General features: G+C 33.7%; 1 protein-coding gene across 1 annotated transcript in view; it reads left to right on the top strand.

Annotated features, from left to right (window-relative positions):
• The window catches only part of Pcdh15 (protocadherin-related 15), a 759,655-nt gene that overhangs the window by 463,021 nt on the left and 276,360 nt on the right, over positions 1 to 20,274 (top strand). Inside the window, exons 12-14 of the mRNA XM_013514752.1 lie at positions 9,331 to 9,537; positions 17,442 to 17,576; positions 18,505 to 18,654. Coding sequence (XP_013370206.1) covers positions 9,331 to 9,537; positions 17,442 to 17,576; positions 18,505 to 18,654 — 492 coding nt within the window. The remainder of the gene's footprint in view (positions 1 to 9,330; positions 9,538 to 17,441; positions 17,577 to 18,504; positions 18,655 to 20,274) is intronic.

The following is a 20,274-nucleotide window of genomic DNA, read 5'->3' as shown; positions in this document are numbered from 1 at the left end:
CCTTCAAACATATGAACTAAATTTGTGGTTATAAAACATTTACAGCAATCCAGATAATTACATGCAGTATATAAATACTTAATATGGTAATTTTTCCCTCAGCAGTTAAAAGTTAAAAAGGGTTAGGGAGGCAGTAGAGAAGTAGAAGAAAAAGATGAGATTAGATGTAAAGCTGAAAGACAAAGGTGTTCACACTAACTTTGGGAAACTGTTCCTGAAGCCTGGAGTGAAAGAGAGAAGGAAGAGATAAAAAAAGAACAGAAGAGAACAAGAACCACAAAGAGGTTATTAGCCATTTTAATTTTCACACTCACAGAGAAACAAGATCAAGAGGGACACAATATAGCTGAATCGAAGAGGAGCCTTGTTCAGAGCTACTCAGAGAATTTCAATTAAAATGCAGGCAATTAGAAGAAAGCGGATGGACATACACCATGAAACTAAAATCAATCTGATGTAAGAGTCTCATAAATCAAGCAAAACATAAAAAAGGCCTTGGGTGACCAGATTTGAACTACTGCCTGCCCTACTAGGAGTCTTAAAAGAGGAAGAAGAAAACATAAACTATAATAATGTGACTAAATCAAGCCATGCAGGATAGACATGGGATATAAGGTCTCTTGCCTCTTCTGCCTTCTTCCAAAAAGAAGATGCTATGTCTAGCAGTAAATTCTGCCAACATAGACTGTTCATTCCCTGATGATCAGCAGTTTTCCTTTTTTCCATTGTTTTCTTTCCTTTTTTATCTCTTTTCTTTTCCTTTCTTTTATCTTTTCTTGCCATTCCTTTGGTGCACCAGTGCACTAACTGAAACTGCCAGGAACAAGATTAAAGACTAGAGGGGTGGGTAGACAGTAAATGGAACAAGTAATCCCTCCCCATGACCTGTGGCTAGAGAGACTTGGGAAATTGCACAGTCTTGCACTTTGGGACTGTGCAGTCCCAGGCTGTCAATACACTGCCAGGAGGGGAAGCAGAAAGGCAACCCACAAGAACCCCCCATCTCACCCAAGGCAGTTACAGACTACAGCAGAGGTGGGTGACCATGGCAGCAGAACTTGTGAAGTCACAAATAGGAAGTTAACACCCCACCTCAGGAGAGGCGTATAAATTTGGACTGAGCAGCTTTAGACTGCAATGGAAGGTGCAGAGGGCCAGACCATATCACAGCATCCCACCCCACCCTGCAACAAGTTACCTGAGAGGGCTTGCCAGTGGGAGAGGAGCACAGAAGGTGAAGCAAGGACCAGGAGGAGCCAATGGTGCATGGGCCTAGGAAGAATCCCCTGTCTCTCTCTGAAAACAGCACAGCACCTGGGAGAGAGACACCACAAAGAGAAACAGAATCAGGGACAGAAGACCACTAAGGGATGTACAAAAAGTACTGGTTGAAGACTCTGGCTACAGGTCCTCAAATTTGGAGGTCAAGATCAGCCTCAAATGAGGCATAAACTCTTCTCTGGGCTTGGCAAAGTTACTCAGTAATTTTGGATTCTCATTGGTGACTAAAAATGTTTATTTTATTTTATTTTTCTTAACTTTTGACTGGTTTGTTTCCTGTTCCTTTTTCTTTTTTTTGTCTTTTACCTATATTTTTGTTCTAATCTATTTGTCTTCTCTTCCCCTATCGTCAGTTTACTTCTCTAGACATAATCATATGTTCATGAGTGAAGAGTCTCCCTAATATTTTCAATGATCCCTTCCTCCTTCCTTCCTTCTTTCTTTTCTGTGCTCTTCTTTAGTCTCCCAAAGTTTGTGTGATGATCCACCCAGACTGCTTTCAGCTTGATTTCTTTTGTTTTATCTATGTTTTATCCACTAGGTTTCTTAAATCTCCTTACCATATGGTAAAACTACTCTTTCAAGGGAAACATTTTGCATACAATCTCCCAATTTACAGTTGGTTCTGTTATATAACTATAGATTTTGCTTCTATGATTAAAGGTGCAAAATTAATATTTACTACATTTTGTCAGTCTCTAAAGTCTGCTTGATACTATTGTTAGTGCTAATTATATTACTTTAGTTAGGTATATATGTTTAAATCAGTTGTTCTCACTTCCATAAAAATACTGAGAAGTTCTGGGGTACTAACCTCACCACATCCCAGTTCCAAAGGACTGGAGACCAAGTCAAACAAGTAGCAACATCTTACAACAAATTAATTGGGACAGACATAAACCCAGACACTCTTACACACAGAAGACATCCTGATGAACAAACTTTTCTACAAAGGTCTTGACATTAGTGATAGAGCTACTTAGTACAAAAACTTATGAAGATCAACACACAATAGAGATAAAATCTTTCCAAATTGAAAATAACAAGACGCAGAATGAAAATGCAACCTCAGACCTCCAGTACATTCAGAACAAGTCCAGGAGACAATGAGACAGAGAAAAATGGAAAATACACAGCTGACATTTCTGAAATGATAGCAACTGAAGTAAAGAAGAATGTTTTGTGCTTATATTGTGTAGACGAGACATCATGCCTATGTCTTGCACTCTGATTAACTACTACAAAGACAATATTACACACTGTACCAACTATTGTAACTGTTGCTAACCAATTTTGAAACTTCGTTTCATTGTCTGTTTATCCTTTTTTCTCTTTAAAATAAAAAAGAAACAAATCCATGAGGCAATAGAAGAAACCAGATAAGAAGTAATCTCTCAGGTAAAAAATGAAATGTCAACATTCATCAAGGAATTGCTCTGCAAATCTGCAGTAGCAATAGGTTAAATGAATAGATGATGATAGGAAGAGATGGAAGCCATGAAGGATTAGTATACAAAAGAAACAGAATGAGTGAAACAGACTCAAACAGATAGCTAGGGAATTAAAAATTCCATTGAAAGCTGGCAAAACTGCTTGAACAAAACTGAAGACAGGACTGTAAAGACAAGCTCACACCTAGCTATCATAAAATGAAAGATCTCTTGAAAATAACAAAAGATTAGGAGATAGCAATTCAGCATCAGCAAGACAATGCAAAGAAATGTAATATAAGAATAATTGGTGTCAATGAAAAAACAGAAGTCAACACAAGTGACACAAAAAGCTATTTGCAAAAGTAATAGTAGAAAACTTCCCAAGCATGGGAAAAGAATCTAAGCTAGCGATAAGTGAGGCATATAGAACCCAATTAGCCATAAGCAAAATAAATCTACACACAGATATATACTAACCAAGATCCCAGACATTCAGCAAAAGAACAGAATATTAAAAGCTATTAGGGAAGAAGAAATGGATCACCTGTAAGGTAAAACACATCAGAATCATGAAAGACATCTCAACACAAACCCATCAGTCAAGAAGAGTTTGGAGTGAAACATTTGAAGTCCTGAAAAAATAACTTCCAACCCAGACTGATATACCCCACAAAATTGTCTTTCAAAATTAATTGAGAAATTAGATATTTCCATGACAAACAACAACTGAATAAATTCATGATCCAAATCAGCACTTCAAAGGGTACTGAAAGACATTCTAGAAAGAGATAAAAAGGACCACATTTCCAAGAAGAACAAGAGAAAGAACTACCAAGCAAGGCAAGCAAATAGAGGAGAAAAATAGAGAACAAACAGTAGAAAAATAATATGACAAAGTTATGCCTCTCCATAGCAAGCAAGCAAGGTCCAATAATATTCTCTATATAGTCAAAAAAAAGATTAAAAAAGATAAAGAAGGTGAAAACATACTTGTTAGGGGAAATCTTTAAGAGAAGGAATTAGCAATTACAAATATGTATGCACCAATCATGGATGCACCCAACTATATAAAACAAATATTAATAGACAGAAAAATTCAAAACAACAATAACACACTTGTAATAGGGAAACTTCATACCCCACTGTCCCAAATTGCTAAGTGAACCAGACAAAGATCAGCAAAGAAATATCAGAAATAAACCAAACTGGTGAAAAAATGGATTCAGTAGAAGTTTTCAGAATTTTCCACCCCACAACATCAGAATACACATTATTCTCAGCTGCATATGGGATGTTCCCTAAAATTGACCATATACTAGCCCACAGAACAAGCTTAAGTCAATAAACCAGCAGTGACATTATTCCATATATATTATCTAACCATAGTGCAATAAAATTGGAAATCAATGAAAAAAAAATTCCCACAAAAACTCCATAAACACACAGAAATTAAATAACACCCTCCTGAAAAACCAGTGGGTCACAAATGAAATTAAAGAAGAAATTAAATAATATCTACAGTTAAATAAAAATGAGAGATACAATGTACCACAACCTGTGGAACAAAATGAAAGCAGTCCTAAGAGGGAAATTTATAGCAGTGAATTATCACATCAGGAAAACAGAACAAGTACAAATAAATAACCTAATATCTCATGTCAAGCTTCTAAAAACAGAAGAGCAACTCAAGCCCAAAGTCCACACAAGTGAGGAAATTATAAAGATCAGAGCAGAAATTAATGTAATTGAGACTAAGAAAACAATACAAAAAATTGAAGAGTTGATTCTTTGAAAGAATAAATAAAATTAATAAATCCCTAATGAACCTTACCAAAAAAAGGAAAGAAAATATTCAAATTCAAGAAATAGAGTGACAAAGGTGAAATCATTATAGGTCTTGTGAAAATTCTGACAGTAATCAATACCTACTTTGAAAATCTTTACTTTCATAGGGTGGAAAACATTGGTGTAGGCAGAGAGTTCATGAACAAAAAACAGACTGCATGAGAAACTTCAAAGAATCAGCAACTGGAATCTCATCTTACTAGAAAGTTTTTGCACAGCAAAAGAAACCACCAACAAATTGAAAAGATAACCCACAGAGTGGGAGAAAATTTTAACCAATTGTCCCTCAGAAAAAGAACTTCTATCGAGAACTCATAAAAGAGTAAAAAAAAAAAAATCAGACCCCACCATTCAAAGACTCAATCCAAAAATGGGCATCTGAGATGACTACACACTTCTCAGATGAAGAAATACAAATGGCAAATAAATATATGAAAAATGTTCAGCATCACTTGGTCGTTCAAGAGATGGAACTTAAAAAAGCACTGAGACTTCATCTCACTCCAGAAAGAATGGTTGTCATCAATAAATCAACCAATAACACATGCTGAAGGAGCTGATAAGAAAGGAATACTTCTCCACTCTTTGTGGGAGTGTAGACTGGTGCAACCACTCTGGAAATCAGTGTGGTGATTCCCCAAAAACTAGGATTTGAGGTCGCATTTATCCAGCTATTCCCCTTCTGGGTAACTTCACAGAAGAATTAAAAACATAATACCACATTGATACATGTGCGCTTATGTTTATGGAAGCATAACTTGTAAAATTTGAATCTTGGAAAAAACTCAAATGCCCAAAAATGGATAAAAAGTTGTGATATTTTTGTACAATGAGGTACTACTCAGCCATAAAGAAGTATAAATGGGAGGCTTTTATAGGTAAATGGATGCAACTTGAGACTGTAATCACAACCAAAATAAATCAGACTTGAATGTATAAACACCATATTGTCTCCTTGGTGTGAGAAACTAAAAGAGTAAATAAGTTCTAAAATGTGCAATCCAGATTATGAAATGTGAAAAAATTTTCAAAAAGAACTAGGATGGATGTAAGGGGAAATGACAGTAGGGAAAAGGGAAACAGATCAAGTCAGTTATACTATTAGTGTCTCTTAGCTCATTAAAAAGGGAGATCTGTGTTAATATCAATTGGAGAAAGTTTTATGCCCATATATTGTAACTACTGAACAACTACTTCAAAGATAACATATAACATGTTATCTTTAAGGATAACATGTATTAATCATTGTTATTCTCCCACTATTTTATTGAAATTTTGTTATAACTTTTTTCTATAAAATACAAAAATCAAACAATGGAGAACAAAGCAAACAAAACAAAAAATATAAGAGAGGGAGTGAAAGAAAAAAAATCCACTTTCAGGTCATTCTCTGCTGTCACTGATATACAACATAGGGAGACAGAAGCCCTATCTGTGTTGCTTTTATCCCGCTAAGCCAGCAGTAGCTTTTGGGTGGGATAGGGGATAATCTCTACATGCCTGCCCGTTCTGTCCCAGACCAGACTGATTCATCCTTCAGCTATCAGCGCACCTTCTGTGAGCCTGAGTTCAGCTGGGAGTCTCTACATGGAGGCGTCAGCTGCCCTAAGTTCTGAGCTCAGACAACCCCTCTCCAAAATGTCTCCCAGCCAACGTGTTTCTTACGAGGGACTAAGCCCACAGCACTCACTGCCCGCTAGTGCAGTCCCTCACATCTGCTGATCCCCTCCACTGCTGCATCTCTCAGTGGAGACCTCTGGGGTCTCTAGCAGTCACTGTTTGTCTACAGATTTGAACTTCTCCTCCTACATAGTGAATCTCATTGGTGGAGAAGATGCTGCTAGCTACCTCCTTCTTCTTTGATGAAATGTCTCACTTCACTGTCTCTGGGGGCTTCAATTCATGTTTCAGATCCTTCCCGGGTCCAGGGGACTCACTTTCATCCTTCTTGTCTTCACGTTGCTATATTTTAATATCTGGACAGTAAATCTCTGAAAGACTCTTCTGCTTCTTACCACTCTGCCATCTCGCTGCTCCTCACATCTTTTATTTTGATTTTCTGTATCACTTTTTTGTTTTTTTTTGGCTTTTGTAGTTTAACACAGAAAGCATTATTTTTCTTCCTTCAAAAGTAATATTGTGTACTGACATATTTCTAAAATTCTGACTAGTAGACTAAATTATTTGGCTGTTATGCCAATTATGAAACTTCAAAAAAAGAAAGTGTGATGTCAACCTGTCTCATATTATTCTTCCAGCTGGGTTAGTGAAAACAAATAAAGTAGAGCAAATGAATTCAGTGCCTGCCCACGTTTGCAAGCTGACAAAAGATACACAGAGGTGATATTTTACTTGGCCTCTTTCCTTCTTTACAAGGTGACCTGCCACTGCTTGGAAGAAGAAAGGCAATTTATCCAGTCTTGTCACAGTACTGTGATTTTCTGCAAAGGTCATTGTAAGAGTACACAGCAAGTCAACATATTGTATAATGTTCAAATGAAAACCGTTCTCTGAGCTGTCTTAGTCATATTTCTGTGCCCCTTAAACTTCCTCAGCTTTCGGACTGATTGATCCAAGTAATCTTCACAAGCTTCTTGGTTATTGCATAGGAATGTAAAATAAAATAATTGGAAAACATGAAGGCCAAAGAGATGACTTTGTTATTTTTATCCCCAATGAGAGCTTGTTACATACCCTCACCTTTATTACATTTCAGACACTCAAATATAACCATTTGAAGTTTAATATTTTGTGCTCATAATTTTTAAAAAATCAAAAAAAATTATAGATTTATCAGGTGCTAAATTCATGAAAGGCATTCTAGTATGGTTTTATCCAGGTTGAGAGAAAACTGAGTGTTATATCAGAACCCAGAACATGACAAGGTAGCTTTGCTTTGTGGGAGACCAAAGAGCAGGAGAAATAAAGGGAAGATGCTGGGAGTAAGAAATAAAAGCTGCTTCATCATATCACAATTTTGTCTCTGTATGAACTATGCTATGGGAAGCTATGTGAAGATAACTTTTAGTTTATACCTAAAATGCTTCCCATAATCCATATACCAAGCAAATAGTTTGGCAAATCTGAGGTTACCTGGAACTATTTGTATGCTCTCCCCTAAAGTGACTCTATTTTTCTTCTTTAAATCATTGAAAAGCATTATAACCTTTCTATCATCAGTTAGTTTCTCAAACTCTAAACAAAAAGAAAGATTTTTATTACTGAAAAGTACAGAAAAGCTTTGATGATCTATGTTTTATTGTAATAAAATATAAACACAATGGGCATATCCTTGCTTGAAGTGAAGATAAAACATATTTCCTTTTATTCAAAATATTCCCTAAGAGGGAAATGTGCCATTTTTTTTTGTCAAAAGACTTTCTGAGAGTATGCTGCCCATATTTTATCTAGTGAGGATAGCTGTTAGTCACACAGAAAGTATTTACCTCTTAGCAAAAAAGTAATCCTTGCTTATTTATGAGCTGACAAAATCTATTTTATTAATACAGTGCAATTCTTTTTTCTCATTTAACACATTATTATATGATTTGGAAAGCTTTCAAATATTTTAGTAACTTACTCTCAAATTCTTTATATAGTCTTTAATTTTTAGAGCATTGAAGTTTAAATAAAGGATGGTTTATAAGGTGTAAAAACAATGAACTACAGCTCAAGTCATTGGTTGCTGCAGGCTATCTTTGTCTGAGGCATTCCAAACAATATGTGAGAAGTGACCAAATCTAAGGTTCCAGGTCTGGTGAATAAGGTAGTTGGGAGCAGTTTGCAATGGTTTTAAGAACTTGCCTTTCCTTTGGATGACACTGGGCAGCAGCATTTACTGTATTTTATTACAACTTGTAAAGACGGAAAGAGGACTTCCAGAACTGTTTCAAAAGTGGCAAAAATATGGAATAAGTACTGTATGTTCAAAGCAAGGGGGAGTACTTGAAAGGGATTAATGTCAATATGTGTTTTACTGTGATAATTTTAAAAAAATTATCTATCTGCCTGTCTGTCCATCTATGCTTTGGCCCAAAAGCCATCACAGATCTTTAATGAGCTAGGCAGTATTCTGCAGAGATTTTCTTATATAAACTTGATCCTCCACTCTATTTTCAACCTTCAGGTCCAGAATAAAATTTGAGGCATTTCTCTAAGCAAAAAAGATTGATAACTATTGTTTAAGATGAGTGACAGACTCAGCCTAAAGCTCATCATGGGACCTCTTGCTAAAGAAAACTAATGAGCAATCTATCCTCATCATCTCATCATCTCCTAAAAGCCTCTCCTCTTAATATCCTAACTTCAGGGGTTAGGATTTCAACATATATATTTTGGGACTATAATTCAGACTATAGGAGGTACTTAGGTACTTAATGTGGGATTTTGAAAACATGGAAAAATAAAAAAAAAGGTGTAGTATTTTATTTGGGTTTTAATTCTTTTTTATTTCATCTAGACATATAATCAGTAGTTCACTCAAATGTATTCATTTATTTTTTGTTCAACTATATTTAAATACAGTTATGTCTCCTTAATATGTACAACGACAATTGCAATAACTCATTGTTATTTTTCGTATATATCCTTGGTTGAAGTCTATAGGTCAAGTAATTAAACTCCTCTAGACTTCCGTTTCCTCACTGATATTTTCTAATGGCTCTTTAAATCCTTTCTTCTGTTATACTAGTTTGAAAGCCAATTCTTATATGTAGCGTGAAGTATTTCATTCTGAAAGGATGTCATAACATAAAATTTGAATTTCTTTTAGGCAGAACAGGATAATGGCCACCCGCTTCCTGCCTTTGCCAGTCTGCATATTGAAATATTGGATGAAAATAACCAGAGCCCTTATTTCACAATGTCCAGTTATCAAGGCTATATCTTGGAATCGGCCCCTGTGGGAGCAACCATTTCTGACAGTGTGAATTTAACCACTCCCCTAGGAATTGTTGCTCTGGACAAAGACATAGAAGATGTAAGTGAAATATGTATTTTTGTTTGCTTTATCAATTAATTTCATATTATATGTATGTTAATAGTAGTATTACAAAGACATACCTCTATGAGCTGTAGAACAGAGAATAAACAAGATGAGTTCAATGAATCTTAATAATATAATTTAATTCCATATCAAAAATAGTTTTAGAAGTCTGCTTGAATTCAATGACCATTCTTTTTCAGTTTGAAGCAATCTATACATTTAATAAGATGAGTTTTACTTGGGGTTTGATAAATTGCAAGGACAATCTTTTCTATCAATACAAATTGAGCACTTTTTATTAATTACTCATAAGGAAAATGGCATTACACAATGAATGTAAAAATTATAAAGGAGGCCATAAAGTATAATTTGATTTTTTTTCCAGTCTGATGGAACACAACTAACACACACGCACACACACACACACACACATATTTGTTAACCCACTCGCATGTCTCCCAACAGCTCTCTGTGCTTCTATTCCTGCACTCAACACATCTTTGGCTTTGTGTTGCTGACCCTGCTGTGTGAGTGGAAATTGGTCCGTGCTAGGCAAACCTGAGGAGGACTTCACCTCTTCAGCCAAAGAATTTTGTATGAAAACCAGATAAAACTGTGTACTAGGCAAGCTAGAGTTCTCCCTGGAATTTATGGGTTGCTACACATTGGAAGGCATAAGCAGAATTTATTAAAATGATTCCAGACAGATATACTGACATGGTGAAGAAAGAACAGTAGCACCACTAGTACAGTGAAGCCTGAAAGACACAGACAGACCTTCTGTGTTATGAGGTCCCCACAGGTATCCTGATTCCAACAGACTGAGCTTTCATTCCGGGAACTATCACAATACCCTCCCAACACACACACATATATGTGTCAATATGTACACACATATATATATGCACTCTCTATGTGTATATATATATATATATGTATCATGATATGTATATACATATTATATATATATGTATCATGTATCCTTAATATGTACAACAACATATATATATGTCCATTTTTATAATAGAAAGTTTATACCATTCATATGGTATAAATGTATCATATATATGATACATTTATCATGTATCATATATATATGTATATATGTATGTATCTTGATATGTATGATACATGATTTTATATTTGTAAGGTAAAATTTTCTGATTTATTGCTTTCTCCATCATCAGCGTCATTCATAGAACTTTCTCTGATGATCAATATATTCTGAAACTCGGCTGTCCAGTATGGTAGCCCCTGGCCATTTATGACTATTAAGTACTTTAAATGTGACTAGATTGAAATCATGACCTTTAAATTGAGTTTAATTTTACTGAATACATGCAAATAGTCACATGTGGCACACTTCTGCTCTGTCCTCCAAGCTCATTACATAGAGCTTTATTGTCACTTTAGTAAATTAAAAAGCCACCTTCAGATTTTTGGGGATGAGGAGAGTGTCCATAGAGATTATAACAGTTGTCACGAGCACTCCGCTTCATCTTGCTTGGCTTTTAATTTTAAATTTTATATTTTCCTATGCTTTCTTTTCCTGCACTTCCCACATGCAAATGTCCGTATTGAAGAGAGGGATTGAAGTTTTTCTTCAATACCTTTTTATAGTGTTAATAAAAAGACATTGAGCCAAATTCTATGTAAAAGAAATGTCTTGATGTTAAAGTCCTAGATGTACCTAATCCCAATAGCTTCTATTTTGTATAGTCTGACTGTAATCTGACTACAGTTATAGTTGATGAATGGTATAAACTTTCTATTATAAAAATGGACATATATATACAATTCCCTACACTAATTTCAGGGGTTTTGAGTCCCCTAAAATTTAATGAATTTCATGAATCACAGGGTAATGATCTCCATTTAGAGAATTCTCAGCAGAAAGCACAGCTTAGTATGTTTTATCCAGGATAAGATAAATTAATATGCAGGTGTGGCTATGTCCCTTAATTTTTATACATTTAATTTCATTTTTCCATTAAAATATACTAACAAGTTTATATTAATTTATATCATTCATTCACAAACATGGTCATTACACAAAGATTAAATCCTAAAGTTATAAAGTTTCAGCTTCTAATAAAATAGCAAAATTTATGCAATTATGTGTACTCAGTGTATTCATATTATTTGATAGTTGCATGCTAAGCCTTATAAATTTCTTGCATGGATGCTATGTGCCAGCATTTTCTCTTCCCTTTACAACTGTGTGTACACTAAGTATTAAAACTGTGTTTCAAGAACTCTTTAGAAATTAGTGAAGTTCACAAAATGTTGTTGAAAATAGTTAAGGGGTCTCTTGAGTATAAATACTTGGAAATTAATACTGGACATCTGTTCCTGAAGGCTTATGACTCCAGCTAGGATGTTAAATGCTCTGAGGAATTTCCAAGTTCTGAGTCCGTAGGATCTGGGCTTTGGAATGAGCTCTAGGTCTGACCCCTGGCTCTGAAAGTCATAGCCATCACGCTGAGAGCCTGGGATTCATCAAGCACCCCCATTGTTGCTTTGTGGTGTCGGTTTTGATTATGATGCAAACAGTTGGTCACTGACTTTGTAGAGCTGTCCCTAAACAGAGGTCACATACAGGTGGAGAGGCAGTGCTGTTCTGCAAACAATCAAATAAATTAAGTACTTAATACCAAGCTCTTATACATTGAGTGATATAATTATGTATAATTATGTGTCTAGAAAATGAATAAATATATCTAATCTCTCAGAGAAAAGGTTTAAAAAATAACTTACATAGTTTCTATATATCCTTCATTTGCATAAACTCAGATTGTTACAAATAGTTTAAGCCAACTTCCTATACTCTCTGAAATTATTTTCTTTTTTAGGAAATATATGTAAAAATTGTGCCACTCAATTAAGAAATCTAGGAGTCTTCCTTGATTTCTCTGTCTCCTTTGCTTACCACAACTAAGAAATCTTCAAGATCTTCCTATTTAGTCCCCTAAATATTTTAAAATTTCTTTTCTTTATCTTACAACAATTACCTTTCTGACCTCTTGCTAGGATTGCCTCCTAAGAAACTGATCCCCTTTTTCTACTCATTTCTTACCCCAAGTTTTATACATATGTCTTATCATAGTTGAAAAATTGTCCCAAATAAAACTAAGGCACATAATATACAAGGTTTGTTTGATACCCCTATTTCTATGTGTGTCATAGCAGCTGAAAGTTGATTACTGAATTTTAGTTACAAGCAGATAACTACTTCAATAATCATCAGAGTCTACCTATTGGACTTGTAAAAGAGACAGTGGTTCACTTAAAATTCAGTGTAATTTGATTGCCTTGCATAAAGAGTTATGATTTCAAAGTGTGGGTATTATGTATTGTATTTAAAGGTATTATGCACTGATAAATGGACATTTGCAATAAAGTATAAATTAATATCATTACTCTATCAAACATAAATCACAATTCTAAGAAAACAGATATATACCTTTTGGAAAAAGTTGTTAATTTAAATGTGCTGGATGATATTGGGATTGTTTTCCTTACCTACTAGTATACACTCATATTCTATTATATATTGTGATTATTAATATTTACAGTGTTTATTTCATGTCTGATTCACATATAGGTTCCACCTGGTGGAGTTCCTGTAGGTACTAGGTGTTGGTTTTATGATTCTTATTTGCTGTGGTTCATTTATTTGTTTCTTTACTTTTCCATAAAACTTTATTACTACTTATGAATCTATCAAAACTATTATATAGAAATTTATTTCCATCATATCTTTTGGTTAAAGGAATATAAAATTTGTAGTTCACAATGCTTTATTGTGAACCTAATCACAGAATTCTTTCTAGAATATTCCACATTTGGTATTAAACACTTCAAACTATATATTTCAGGCTAGCACTACTGGTTAAATTTGGATTTAGCATTTATTTATTTATTTATTTATTTATTTATTTATTTATGGTCTTTATGAGGCAGGGTTTTTGCTATGCAGTTCAGGCTGGCCTTGAACTCACTTTATCACCTAGGCTTGCCTTAGACTCGTGGCAATCATCCTGCATCAGCCTCCTGAGTGCTGGGATTACAGTGTTGGAATTAAATTTTGTCATTTCCTGTTATGCTTTGTAATTTTTATGTGTATGCATGGATATATATACATACACATATGTATATATAAACATTTATATGTTGTACATGTGCACATATAAACAGGCGTATAATGTTGTGTGCCTAACATTTTTAATTCACATCAGATACTGCAAATTGTTTCAAATCAGTAGAATGTATATTCAAAAACAATTCTTTCTGATGGAATGCTTTTGTTCACCTTACATACAGATATTCATTTACCACACTATTTGTATATGTATTTATTTTGCATTCATTTCTTATCTTCGTGAGTGCATGTCAGAGTTTATTTTACCCTTGCAGAACAGTGTATATATCAATGACATAATTATACTTTTGATATACACTAAATATATACTTCAGGGTAAAATAAATGATACTTTATGTCACTAAGGGGAAAAATAGTAATTCTTTGTGTACATATTGATTTACAATACTAATACTCTTTAAATCATCTTATAGAAGCAATTACTACATAAAATCTTCATTCCCTGTGGAAAATTAAGCCAGAACATGATCTGTTTTTGATGTGCTGGCTTAACTTTTGTATCCTAGTCCATGAGACTTTTGAGCATATAATTCTCAAGTGATCAGTGGTTTTAGAAAGATACAAACATTGGTCAAACTTGACAGTGCAACTGATGGATTATATAATTTAAGTATATTTATGAGATTCAGATTGTAAATCAGAGTGCAGTTTGATAAAGGAAGAATTTCAGTGTTAAAGATTGTCATGCTTGATTATTCTTTATCTGCCCAAGTTTTTATTGGATAAAAGTATCCACCTTGCTTAGGTTGCGCTCAAACTTGCACTCCTCCTACCTCAGACCCCCATATTGTTGGGATTATAAGCATGTGTCCCCATGCTTGGCTTTTAAAAAACTTTTGAGATTCTTGGATTTGCTGCTTATTAAAGCACCAAAACCTTTAACTGTATATATTGTCATTTAAAAACAGGTTCCTTCATGTTATCACGCATCCAGTGAATTCTGATATCGGTATTGCATGAAAGCATCACAATTATTTTTAAGAAGACAAGATATAGTTTATAAAACACATCACATCTGAAAATGATGTCATCCTTACAAGTCAATCTATGGATTAAATTTTAGTAATAACATTGATTTTTTCAAATTTTTCTTAAATTTTCATGCTGAAGGTCTTGCCAAGATACTTACCTAGATCATCTACATATTTTACATGTAGACATATAAAAGTTACTATTTTAAGTACATATAAATAACAAGAGTTCTCTTTTATTTTTTTTTTATTTTTTTTATTTTTTTTGGTTTTTCTCCGGTACCAGGAACCGAACTCACGACCTTGCGCTTGCCAGGCAAGCGCTTTTGCCGCTGAGCTAAATCTCCAGCCCCCAAGAGTTCTCTTTTAAATAGGTTACTTGGGCAAAGCAAATTAGGATGAGCTATAATATGACATGCATAATGCTAACTTTACGTGGTAGATTATCTCCTTCACAAAGTTCAATAATCTGAAGTTCTCTGGGATATTATTTCAGTCTCAAGCCAGGCATTACAAATGGACTCAGGAAGAGATCCTTAAATAATCAAAACATGTTTCATTAAAAGGAAACACCTTTCATGTCTCTGGTTATCCAAATGAAAGGCTGTTCATGGGATATCATATCCATATCATGTTCATATCAGAAGCATTTGGAAAAGTCTAAAGATTGTTTAAAAATTTTTAAAATGAAATGAAGCAATCTATGTCAGAACCATATTAGACTACAGTCATTTAAGTAAACACTTGCTTGCAACTCCAATTGTAATATTTTATTATCAAAATACTTAACATATGAAAATGCTACAAGCATGAGGTGAGTGTATGAGTGAATGTATTGAACATATTTACTAGCAGAGGCTATAGCTGGGTGGAAAAGAGAGGATCAAGGTATAAAGTAGAAAATGATGGAAGAATTTGAAAAAAGAGAAAGAAGTTGTAAGTAGTTTGAAAACAAATCAAATAGCAAAACTCACCCAGCTATATTACTGAATACTAAAGTTATGAGTAAAGGAATGTATATTGGATCAAACTGTTTTGACATACTTGGAGATTACAAAAACTACAAATTAAATGCTTAATGATTTGGCAAAATGAAGGAAAAGCACTTAAAATGGTAGACATGTATGCTTCGATTCCTGTTGATTGAAATCATGTGCCAACATTTGATCATCTCTAAATTATTAATCAAATTTCAGCACAAGCGATTCTGACGTATAATAAAATAATTAGAATCTATATGAATGTGGTTCAAAATACGTTACTTTCATAAATAAATAAACTTTAAAAATTAACTAGAATATTTGGTTAACGAAAACAACCCACTTTTTCTCCACACCAGTCACTGGTCTCTTGATGCTGAAGCAGAGAAGCATGAGGTGACTGCTTGAAAGTATCACAATGCAAAGCTTCTCAAGTTTTACATTTTAATGTGATGATAATTTGATGATAAGGGAACGCTAGAAGCAATTATTTATTCTATCAATCTCTTCATTACTCTGGGGTAAATGTACCATATGGACTTAAAATTGCCTACAAAGAAGCTACCACAGAATGAGATATGACTAATCAATAACTGGTTTTAGCAATATGATATTCAATGAAATAATTTATCTCAAAATCATTTGAAGTAGACATATAGCACCACTGGAAAATGCACATATTAAAACACTTTGGAATTCATGTAAATTATACCCCCTTCTTATTATAATAGTGCATATCTCAACTTTTTGTTTTACACTGAAATTTTTTAAAAATAAGCTGTTTTTTCCAAATTGATACACGCATAATAATGCTAAACTACTTTTAGTCCTTGATACTAGATGTATTATGTTTTATTACAACACGTTTTGCATCATACTAAACAGAACATTTTTAAAGATGTTATAATTTATAAAAATACCTTATCCATGTGTCCTCCTGTTTTCTCTTTTCCTAGTCTTCCTAACAGTCCACTTTCTCAGTATTCTCTAATTATTTACCCCCTACCTCCTTTCCCTCTGTATAGGCACCCAGAAACCTTACTGTATGTCTTTATTCTTTCTCTGAATTTCAGAGAATAGTATCTTATTCTTCAGCCATCAAACTGTGAAGATTTTCCAGTGTTAAGTTAATTATCTCTTATTCTTGAAATTTGAAATCCTTTCTTCCCTAAATATATATTATTTTTCTAGGCTCTTTCAATAGGCCCATGTGCTAAATTCATATATATTTCCAAGAAAATAATCTGAAATATTTTAGTTAAAATAAATATTATGTTTCCCTTTGGAGAAACTGTAGAGTATTATAATGAGAAAAGGCAGGCATAATATTTATAGACAATGAATAATACATAAGCAATTTTGCTTCTATTTTACATTATAAATAAAAACACAATAGCAATATACATGTGTGCTGTTTATTACTACAAAGAAAGTAATTGCAAAATTGTATCGCTAAAATACTGATTCCAGTTTCCTTTTCTTGCTTTTATCCTGAAACCAATAAAGTTATAGAAAGTATATTTATTAAGTACAAGCAGGAATATATCTACTTATGTTACTTCATACTCTTTCCTTCTTCCTTTCTTTTTCTTCTCTTCATATTAGCTTTTCAGTATTCTGTATCCCACACTATAGATCACTATCTTTGTGTAATTTGCTTATGAGTAAATATCTACTTAAATCTCTTTTTTCTTGTGGAATATTAATATATTGTATTGACTTAAAGTAACAGACAAATGCATTATTTATTCAACATTTTAAGTAATGGATTTTTTTTTTTCTAAGACGAAAGACCCAGAGCTTCACCTTTTTCTGAACGATTACACCTCAGTCTTCACCGTTACACAGACGGGTATTACTCGCTACCTTACCCTGCTTCAACCAGTCGACAGAGAAGAGCAGCAATTTTACACTTTTTCGGTAAAAAGATTTCATATGTACATATATTTGTCTTTATGTAGCCGAAAAAGATGTCTGATTAAAACTATTGAGGTCAATGATTTCAGGTGAAAAATTTAATGGCTGGGTAAGATCAGAGAAAATATCAATAATAAAATACATGCATATGCTGTATATGTAAAGAGAAGGTAAATATAAATATAAAGAATGTTCCATTTACATCCAAGTTCATGAAGAAAATATAAAATAAACATGAAAACTGGGCTGAGACAAGTGTGCAATTTATGGGATTTATTCAAGTGTTATTTCTGGAGATAGTTTCACAGCAGAAGACCAGTGTGTTGTGTTTAAAACTTAAAGATATGTTAAATCTCAGAATCATTCAAACAAGGATGAACGTAGCGATGGTTTCACTGGTCAGGCTGTTTTAAATTGTTAATAATGTAATTAAGTTATCACTAGTAACACATGGCATCAGGTCCTTTTAAACGCCACTTTATGAATTACTAGAACATAATTTAACATATCTAGAGCTTACTTCCTGACATGTATGTACATTGACTGTAGAGAATAAGTGTTGAATACAAAATAGGGTAGAGAATAATTTCCAATTAATATTTTAAACATTAAATTCTAGTTAGCTCTTAGGAATCAGCAATGTTGTTGGATCATTTGACACTGTTTTGCATATCTCCTTATTTAAAATGTGCTTGGAGTTGTAGTGCCTTAAAAACAACAAAGAGTCCTCAATAATTTCTCCTAAGCACATGGAAACAGCTTTGCATACTTGTAATATCACATTTTATTACTTCCTTTTATCCATAAAACATCTCCACACTCTTTTGCTATTGTAAATCACGTAGGAAAACTCATTAAATTGTGAAGGTAGAATCTGCACTGCTTATATTTGCATGATTTCTCCGTTAAGTTTACTTTTCTTTTTCCAAAGATAACAGCATTTGATGGCATACAAGAAAGTGAGCCAGTTGTAGTCAATATTCGAGTGATGGATGCAAATGATAACACACCAACCTTCCCTGAAATCTCCTACGACGTCTATGTTTATACGGACATGAGACCCGGAGACAGTGTTATACAGGTAACTGCCCATATGGTAGGAAGATACACTACAAGCAGATATTTCCATGGCAATGCACAATGCATTCCTTAAGAATTTGATTAAGAAGTGCATATGACTTTCAGCCTTACTCTTTTAAATTTTTATTTTATTTTATTAGTGCATGTGTGCAGTACCCAATGTTTACATTCTTTGTGGGAGGTGGGCAGCTGTACAAAAGCTCCTTAATTCCTTCCTTCATCTCCTTTCCCTTCCTTCCCTCTGTCTTGCACGCATCTCTTGATTCCTTTTTCTGTACATGTGTTGCAGTACTTGTTTGCCTTCTTCATGTGGAACTGGTACATATTGGGAAAAACAGCCCAACTCCCTTTATTATTCTGTATTCTCTCCTCCTTCCCACTTTTCTTCCTCTCTTGATCCCCTGCTATCATCTATCTTTTATTTTGCTCTTTATTTTGACTGTGTTTTTCAGGCCCAGATATTGCTCTTTACATATCTTCTCCTAAGTGTTAAAGACATCATATTACAGTGATCTATGTATATAGCCATGTGTCTAGCAGCTCGATTCATAATAACTAAATCTTAGAAGCCACTTAAGGGTCCATGAGCAGATGGAAAGATAAAGAAAATGTGGTATTTTCACACAGTAGAGTACTATTCTGCCTTGGAAAAGATAAACTTGAGTCATTTGTAGGAAAATGGATGGGCCTTCAGACTATAATGTTAAGTAAAATTAATAAGAATTTAAGACTTGCTGTTCAGCATAATTTAGTTTTTGAAACTTTAAATTGATGTGTACTTTTCAAATAACATGGGCTCTAAAGTAGAAAGGAGTAGCTATTAAATGTGAACAGAGTACCTACCTGCGGAGCATGAGGTCCTGAATTCGATTCTTGCTACACAAGCAAACCAAAAAAATATAAATAGATATTTCACCTGTTTATACTTATTTTTCAATAATTTGTCCTACTGAGGATATTTAAGCCAAAAAGTGAGTATGTAATTTAGGTTCAAACTAGTTTAAGCTGTTGTAGAAATAAATGAACTGTATGTAGATGATAGACATAAAACATTGTTAATAAATTTGTAGATTATTCTATTTCATGTGGGTTACCTAAATAAAACAGAATCATTGCACAGAGAAAATGTGGAATGGATAGTGGATGGTACCATTGAAAACATATAAATCAGCCAAATTGCTTTTGTTGATTTGTTTTTACCAGGAAGTACTAAAGTACTAAACTATTTTTCTATTTTCAGTATTTTAATATAAATCATAGAACATGATAATTATCTGCTTTAATGATTTGAGAAACTTAAAAGGTATTTCACTTCAGAAGTTTCCAAACTGCCCATGAAACAAAATTTTCCAGGGGCATTCTAAAAATATAGAGTACCAAGGTTTACATTTGCTTTTTTGGATATGAATCTGAAAGAGCAATATTTAGGTAATCGGTATAGAAAATATACTCCACGGCTTCCAGATGGCTGCGTACAGACTGCTGGTTTAGACTTTCCTCCAAATCTGAGGCAGATTTCATACTTTAACATTACTTTTAGCCCAGGTATACTATGATCCTATGTATTGATTAATGTATTTGGCAATAAATTATTGTAAATTGTTGCTATATATTAAATAAT

The sequence above is a fragment of the Chinchilla lanigera genome, unplaced genomic scaffold (genome assembly GCF_000276665.1).
Source record: "Chinchilla lanigera isolate Chin_1 unplaced genomic scaffold, ChiLan1.0 scaffold00024, whole genome shotgun sequence".
Lineage (NCBI taxonomy): Eukaryota > Metazoa > Chordata > Mammalia > Rodentia > Chinchillidae > Chinchilla > Chinchilla lanigera.
This window is presented reverse-complemented; position numbering and strand designations above follow the sequence as displayed.